General features: G+C 38.4%; 1 protein-coding gene across 1 annotated transcript; it reads left to right on the top strand.

The window, feature by feature from the left end:
• The first annotated feature begins 5,778 nt into the window (after positions 1 to 5,778).
• LOC116570429 (olfactory receptor 1B1) lies at positions 5,779 to 6,732 on the top strand. Its single transcript, XM_032307554.1, has one exon. It carries the CDS (start codon positions 5,779 to 5,781, stop codon positions 6,730 to 6,732), a length of 954 nt encoding a protein of 317 aa, XP_032163445.1.
• The last annotated feature ends 2,059 nt before the right edge of the window (positions 6,733 to 8,791 follow it).

Consider the following 8,791-nt stretch of genomic DNA (forward strand, 5'->3'; position numbering starts at 1 on the left):
GAACATGGCTGGGGTTAGGGAAAGATTATTTAGAGAAACATCTAGGCTCATTGGCCCATTATAATTCTGATAGTTGATATTTCACGTGTATTTTGGCATCTCCTTTCTTCCACAAGGTTTTGGGAAATTGTTTCAGAAATAAACCTCTGATTCTCTCAGTTCTTGATAGATATTACCTAATTCTAGATTCTCTGTGATATACTGGCTGGGGTGTCCCAAGTTGTATGTGTGATTGAATTAACTGAGCTGGATGTTATTTTGAGATAGAATGGGATGTTTAGTCTTATGAAGGAATAAATAATGGAAATATAAGAAAATAGAAGCTCTTATGTTTCAGTTTCTATTCTTGCCTTTCTGTTTATATATTCTAGTATGAAAAGTTTCACTATATAGTAAAATATGTGGAAACCAATACAATACATATATACAACATCCAACTTAAAAAAAAAAATACTTAGGTGCGCCTGGGTGGTTCAGTGGGTTAAGCCTCTGCCTTCAGCTCAGGTCATGATCCCAGTGTCCTGGGATCGAGCCCCGCATTGGGCTCTCTGCTTAGCAGGGGGCCTGCTTCCTCCTCTCTCTCTGCCTGCCTCTCTGCCTACCTGTGATCTCTGTCTGTCAAATAAATAAATAAAATCTTTAAAAAAAAATAGTTAACATTCACCTTTTTTGTTTTGGTTTCAACTTCTTTTTTCTGTTCTTATTTTGTAAAAAAAAAAAAAACAAAAATAGATGGCTAAAGATAACAGTTAAAACCTGAGCTACTGAGCACCTGGATGGTTTGGTTAATCAAGTGTCTGCCGTCGGCTCAGGTCATGATATCAGGGTCCTGGGATGGAGCCCCGCATCAGGCTCCCTGCTCAGTGAGGGTCTGTTTCTCTCTCTGCCCCTCTCCCCACTGATGCTCTCTCTCTACCCTCTCTCTCAAATAAATAAATAAAGTCTTAAAAAAAACCCAAACTACTTTTCTACTCTATCCTCTATCCTTTCCTTCTTCACCAAAGGTAAACACTATCCCGAATGAAGTATTCATTATCCTATGTATGTTTTTAGAATATATATCTATTATTATTGTTCTAAAAGAACACAATATTTTCATGTTTTAAATCTTCATATATGTCATATTTTCCTGTCATTCTGAACTGATTTTTTTCCTTTAAAAATTTTATTATTTATTATGAATACTGTTATGCTGGAAATAAATTTAAAAAAAAAAAAGGAAAAAAAAATTTATTATTTATTTCTTTTTTAAATTTAGTTTTTATTTATTTTCAGTATAACAGTATTCATTATTTTTGCACCACACCCAGTGCTCCATGCAATCCGTGCCCTCTCTAATACCCACCACCTGGTTCCCCCAACCTCCCACCCCCTGTCCCTTCAAAACCCTCAGGTTATTTTTCAGAGTCCATAGTCTCTCATGGTTCACCTCCCCTTTCAATTTCCCTCAACTCCCTTCTCCTCTCCATCTCCCTACATCCTCCATGTTATTTGTTATACTTCACAGATAAGTGAAACCATATGATACTTGACTCTCTCTGCTTGACTTATTTCACTCAGCATAATCTCTTCCAGTCCCGTCCATGTTGCTACAAAAGTTGGGTATTCATCCTTTCTGATGGAGGCATAATACTCCATAGTGTATATGGACCACATCTTCCTTACCCATTCATCCGTTGAAGGGCATCTTGGTTCTTTCCACAGTTTGGCGACCATGGCCAATGCTGCTATAAACATTGAGGTACAGATGGCCCTTCTTTTCACTACATCTGTATCTTTGGGGTAAATACCCAGGAGTGCAATGGCAGGGTCATAGGGAAGTTCTATTTTTAATTTCTTGAGGAATATCCACACTGTTATCCAAAGAGGCTGCACCAACTTGCATTCCCACCAACAGTGGAAGAGGGTTTTCCTTTCTCCACATCCCCTCCAACACATGTTGTTTCCTGTCTTGCTAATTTGGCCATTCTAACTGGTGTAAGGTGATATCTCAATGTGGTTTTGATTTGAATCTCCCTGATGGCTAGTGATGATGAACATTTTTTCATATGTCTGGTAGCCATTTGTATGTCTTGATTGGAGAAGTGTCTGTTCATATCTTCTGCCCATTTTTTGATATGATTATCTGTTTTGTGTGTGTAGAGTTTGAGGAGTTCTTGATAGATCCTGGATATCAACCTTTTGTCTGTACTGTCATTTGCAAATAATCTTCTCCCATTCAGTGGATTGCCTCTTTGTTTTCTTGACTGTTTCCTTTGCTGTGCAGAAGCTTTTGATTTTGATGAAGTCCCAAAAGTTTATTTTCACTTTTGTTTCCTTTGCCTTTGGAGACATATCTTGAAAGAAGTTGCTGTGGCTGATATCGAATTTTTTCAGTGAACTGGCATTTTTAAAGTTAATATTATGAGTTGGAGACTTATATTTATTGATGCATGTGGCTCTATTTTATAGATGTATACTATGAGTAAACCACAAGTTACAAGAGATGTATGCAGTTGTGGTACTACATTTAGCTGAATAACCTCTCCTTCAAACACCAAGAGTGTCATCTCTATCATATATCCCAGTTTCTAGACATTGTGAGTTTGCTTTGGGCTTGCCATGTTCTGTATTCCACAGGCTCACTTAACCACATATTAGCCACAAATTGAGTTTCAAAAAGCTTGAGAACTAATCTCATACAGATTTCATTGTCAGGCCTTGGCATTATTAAATTGGAACTCAATAATGAAAAGATAGTTTAAGAAAAAGTGTTTGGAAACAAAAGTGCAACTCTAAGTATTCCTGAAGGCCTTCAGGACAATTTGAGCAAGGGAGCCCATGGATGGAGGACAGCTGGAGAAGCCCTGCCTCTACATAACCCATTGGGATAAGGATGTATGAGGTTTTCTAGAGTCTATTGTTGCTGAAAAGTCTTCTGTCAGAAAGTCGTAACAAATAACATGGAGGACATGGGGAGATGGAGAGGAGAAGGGAGTTGAGGGAAATTAGAAGGGGAGGTGAACCATGAGAGACTATGGACTCTGAAAAAAACCCTGAGGGTCTTGAAGGGGCAGGGAGTGGGAGGTTGGGGGAACAAGGTGGTGGGTATTAGGGAGGGCACGTATTGCATGGAGCACTGGGTGTGGTGCAAAAAACAATGAATACTGTTACGCTGAAAAGAAATTAAAAAAAATTGAAAACATGGGACATGATTAAGAAATAAATATATAATCAAAAGAGACTATAAAAAAAGTCTATGATGTTTCCTTCATAGTTAATCTTTCCTTTCTCTCTGCTTGGTTTTAATACTTTATCTTTGTATATAATGATGGATCACTAAATCCTACACTTTAATATTATACTGTAGGTTAACCAACTCAAATTTAAATAAAAACTTGGAAAAAATAAAATAAAATAAGCAGTTAGGTAAAAAAATATATTTTATCTTTGTATTTGTTGTATAGCGATTTCTCTAATGTAGTATCTATGCAAGAATTTATAAAAATTTATCTTGTTTTGGGAGTCATTGTGATTCTTCAATCTGAGGCCTCATTTCTTTAATTAAGTCTGGAAAATTCTCAGTTCATTTCTTCAATGTTTCCTCTTCTCTCTTTTCTCACTAATTTTTTTTTCTTGGACTTACTCGGTGTATGGTGGATCTCCTTATTCCCCCCCACCACCAAAAGTTTTGACTCCTCTCCCCACATCTTGGTCACTTCATACTGTTTTCTGGGTATTTTTCTCAGAACTAGCCTCTCTCTTCAGTTACTGTCCATGCCATTCATTGAGTCTTTACTTTGAATGTGAATATTTGTATTTTCTAATAATTCATATGGGGTCTTTTCCAAATCTGTTGTATTTTACTTTTATAATACCTTATTTCTTATAGTCTTTATTCTTCCTTTGAGATACAATGAATTTTAAACATAGTTTATAATTCCTAACAGATTAATTACTTTTATGGTGTTTAGTGGGAGATAATTCTGACACTTGTTGATTGCTGATTATCTTCATAATAAATAGGTTTTGTGTCTGTTTAGTAATTTTGAATTGTGAGAACATCTTTTTGGTTGGTTTTTATTTGTGAGATTCCCATACAGTCTACAGCAACATGAGGAGAAGTTTTATGTTTGCTTCTAAAAGGTACCCCAAGGATTTTTACCAGTCTGGGAATGATTTTTATGTTAGTTTGTCAGTTTGAGGGGTATAGGATCATATGTGTCTTGTAAATAAGTATATCCATTCCAGGTGCTGTCCAGACCCATAACTGCATTCCCATGGGAGACCTTTCCCCTCCTGAAGTACAGGATGAGAGAGATGAGTTTTCTTTGAGTGTCCTATAGACACTGGTATATATTCATTTTCCTGTTTGTGTATATTCTTTCACTGAGAGCTTACCATTTCGAATGTCCTGAACTAATGTGGTGGTGTCTACCTTTCGACCCTTTGCCTCACATAGGCCTATATTCTCACCTCCTGCTCTACATGGGGCCTCTAGACAATGAGGACTTATGGTATACCCCTCCCACCTACCTGTTACCACCACTGCATACATTACAGTAGACAGTTGACTTTTTTAAATTATGTTCAGGTAGCCAGCATATACATCATTAGTTTCTGTTGTAGTGTAGTTTCCTTTACATTCTTAAACACTCATTTATGAATTTAAAAGGATGATTATCATATTTCCTCAACATTTCTACCTATGTTGCATGGGAAGGTGCTTAGTACCTCATATTTCAGCAAGCTAAAGCTTTCAAAATAGCATGTGATGATCTGCAGAAATGTGAGAGGTTGCAATGTTCAGAAAACTAAGAAAAGAGTTGTCTAGTTTTAAACATACTGTGTAGGTGTCTCAGCATGAACTTGGTAAGGTAGGTTAGTCATTGACAACAGAAGTTCTTCATAAGCCAGATGAAGTTATTTGGATACTATTCTGAAGGCCCTGACTCTTTAAATAGCGAAGTATATGTTGAAAGTTTTCTTCTGGAATCAGTATGGAAGATCTACCAAGGGAGATAAGTAGAGAAACTAGTCATGAGGCTATGAAGTTAGCACTGATCAGAGATGCTAAATCTTAAACCGTGTGAGTGGATTAAGGGCAAAGGATGAATATAAGGGGAAATGTAGAAGTCAAGGAGTGATTGAATATGAGGAGATGAGGGAGAGATTCCCCCAGCTTTTGCTTTAGGCAATTAGATGGATGATAATGGTGATGCCATTAACCAACAAAATGGAATAAAGAGTAAAGCCAAGTTATTTTATGACAACTTGAAGCAGTTTCACTATAAAAACCAAATACCTATAATGAACCATTTGTTTATATGTTACATATTAAATGATAACATTATATTCCTTACAGGTTCAGAGAGATGAAATCATGAGGACTGCAATGGGATGAAGTGTGAATTGAAGATGAAGAGTTAGAGCCAGGGAGTACAGAAATTTTTTCAGGACATTTGCCATTGGAAGGAGAAAAGCAGAAGTAGGATGAAAAGACATTACTGAATGAAGGGTTTATAACTGGATGAGGGACTTTCTTAAGGTTTATAGATTATAGAAAAGGAGCCAGTAGAGAGGGTTAAAGGAAGAAGTAGGAAGAAAATGCTATAGTAAATTACAGGAGTGAAGTCATAGACTTAGCAGAAGGGCCATGGTGGTCAGTTGAATTGAAGTCTTTAGGGAACTTGAATAACATAAATAAATCAACTAGAACTATTATGATCCTCAGCCCTATTACCTATGACTTACTTTTTGATTGAAACTCTCTTTCAGGCAGGCTTATTGTCACTTATCATGGGCTGCTCCCCTAATGCTTCACATTCTTCAGTCTTCTTACTCCTTGGGTTCTCAAGAGCTAGAATCTCTCCAGGTTTCCTTTTCTTCCTGTTCCTGGCTATTTACCTGGTCACCATAATAGGGAACGTGACTCTAGTGCTACTTATCTCCCGGGACTCCAGGCTCCACTCACCTATGTATTATCTGCTCCGTGGTCTCTCCGTCATAGACATGGGGCTGTCCACTGTCACCCTGCCCCAGTTGTTGGCCCATCTAGTCTCTAATTACCCAGCCATTTCTGCTGCCCGCTGCCTGGCCCAGTTCTTTTTCTTCTATGCATTTGGAGTTACAGATACACTTGTTATTTCTGTCATGGCTCTGGATCGTTATGTGGCCATCTGTAATCCCCTGCACTACCATTCAGTGATGAGTCGCCAACTCTGTGCCTGCCTACTGGCCTTGAGTTGGGTGGTGTCCATAGTGCACACCATGCTGCATGTGGGACTTCTCTTGCCTCTTTACTGGGATGGGGATGCTGAGGGCAACGTTAAACTTCCCCACTTCTTTTGTGACCATCGACCACTTCTGCGAGCCTCTTGCTCTGACATACATTCCAATGAGCTGGCCATATTCTTGGAAGGTGGCTTCCTCATGCTAGGTCCCTGTGCCCTCATTGTACTCTCCTATGCTCGCATTGGGGCCACCATCCTACGTTTGCCTTCAGCTGCTGGTCGCCACCGGGCAGTCTCCACCTGTGGATCCCACCTCACCATGGTTGGCTTCCTCTATGGCACCATCATCTGGGTCTACTTTCAGCCTCCTTCCCAGAACTCTCAGGAACAGGACATGGTGGCTGCTGTGATGTACACTGCCATTACCCCTTTGGCCAACCCTTTTGTGTATAGCCTCCGCAACAAGGATGTCAAGAGTGCCCTTCACAGGCTGCTTGGACTGGGGAGGGCGGACTCCTGATGAGCCTGCTGAAGAGCCATTTTGGGTGGTGAAGGAAAGAAGTGGGAGGGTTCAAGCATGGCTGGTTTTGGAGAGATGAGGGAAGGATGGCCTGGCTAAGTTACGGAACTCCAGATTTGACTCCTGTTGTTGTGGTGCCTGACAGAGCGGTGAACATGTGCCACACACGCTCAGGGCTCCCATGTCATCCTGTCTCAGAACTCCCTTCCCCAGACCGTTTATCTTCAGTTATCAAAGTGGATACAAATGAGTCACTAGACCTGGGATGTTGAATCCCAGTTTTGAAGAAGTGTGAGAATATTACTGTGAAATATGAACTGAAACAGAGACAGTGAAGTTAATTATGATCACATCTAACTTGGTGTGCTTCCTCATGGTACGTGTGCTGGTGTGTGTCAGAAAGTTAGGGGAAGGGAGCAGGTTAGGTAAAATGGAATGGTAGTTTTATACCTGTTCCATTCAGTGAGCAAATATTGGCCCAAAAGTGAGTGTGAAAGTGGCCATGATTCTGTTATTCTGTATCTTAGCCTCAGTTTCCATGGACTTGTCATAGTGTGAGCATCTTATTCTGATGTGTGTAAATTCTATTTCATATATTTTAAATTAATTTTCTTTACATTTTCAAGTAAGGTATACAAAGAAAATGCAAAGCCAAAACTCTGCTGCATAAAACAAGGAACAGTGAACTATTTCAACAATGAAGAAGACAAATTGGCTGTGCTTAGCTTGTTGGGAGCTGGACATTGACTTCTATTTTGCCAGCTCTTATGATGAGGTTTGCAGTGATAAATAAAAATGTTTGTTGAGCTCTTTTTTATTGAAGTGTAGTTGGCACACAATGTTACATTAGTTTCAGGTGTACAACATAGTGATTTGATAACTGTATGTTTTGCTATGCTCATCCAAGTGTAGCTACCATCTCTCACCATACAACTCCATTACAATACCATTAACATTTCTTTTTACTAAGATATAATTGAAATATAACATTGCAAGTTTAACAGTATGTTGATCTGATACATTTATGTGTTGCAATATTACAGTAGTCCCCCTTACCCTTGGGGGTTATGTTCCAAACCCTCCAGTGGCTGCATGAAACAGTAGATAGTACTAAGCCCTATATATACTATGTTTTTTTCCTATACATACATAACTGTGATAAAGTTTAATTTATAAATTAGGCAGATTAAGAGATTAATAACAAATAATAAAAAAACAGGGATTATTATAACAATATTCTGTAATAAAAATTATGTGAATGTAGTCTCTCTCTCTGAAAATATCCTTATTGTACGGTACTCACCCTTCTTTGTGTGATTATGTGAGATGATAAAATACTTAACGTGATGAGATGAAGTGAGGTCAGTGATGTAGGCATTGTGATACAAGATTACACTGCTGTTGACCTTCTGATGATGCATCAGGAGGAGGACCATCTGCTTCTGGACTGCAGTTGACCACAGGTAGCTGAAATTGCAGAAAAGGAAACCACAGATAAAATGGGAACTGCTGTACCACCAAAGTGTGAGATAACACTTCTACCATGTCATGTAGTTTTCCTCTTTTTTTGTGGTGGGAAAAATGAAAATCTAATCTCTTAGCAACTTTGAAGCTTTTAGTACATTATTGTTGCTTATTATCATTACACTGTGTATTATTAGATCTCCAGAACTTATTTGTCTACTAGGTGCAGGTTGGTACCCTTAAATAACATCTCCCCAACTCCCCTATTCCTCAGTCTCTGGACTACCATTATACTGTGTTTTTATGAGTTCATCTGTTTTAAGGTTCCCCATATAAGTGAGATTGTCATTGTCTTTGTCTGACTTATCTCACTTAGCATAACAACCTCAAGATCCATCCATGTAGTCACAAATGGCAGGATTTCCTTCTTTTTCATGGCTGAATAATATTCAGTTATATATATTATGTTTTATTTTGGATTTTTGTGGGGGTTTTTTGGAATTTATTTTTATTTTTTATAAACATATAATGTATTTTTATCCTCAGGGGTACAGGTCTGTGAATCACCAGATTTACACACTTCACAGCATTCACA

Source organism: Mustela erminea, chromosome 12 (assembly GCF_009829155.1).
Source record: "Mustela erminea isolate mMusErm1 chromosome 12, mMusErm1.Pri, whole genome shotgun sequence".
In the NCBI taxonomy this organism is placed as follows: Eukaryota; Metazoa; Chordata; class Mammalia; order Carnivora; family Mustelidae; genus Mustela; species Mustela erminea.

What these genes read in the sequence shown, in the direction of transcription:
- LOC116570429 (XM_032307554.1), top strand. Translation starts at nt 5,779, where the DNA reads ATGGGCTGCTCCCCTAATGCTTCACATTCTTCAGTCTTCTTACTCCTT.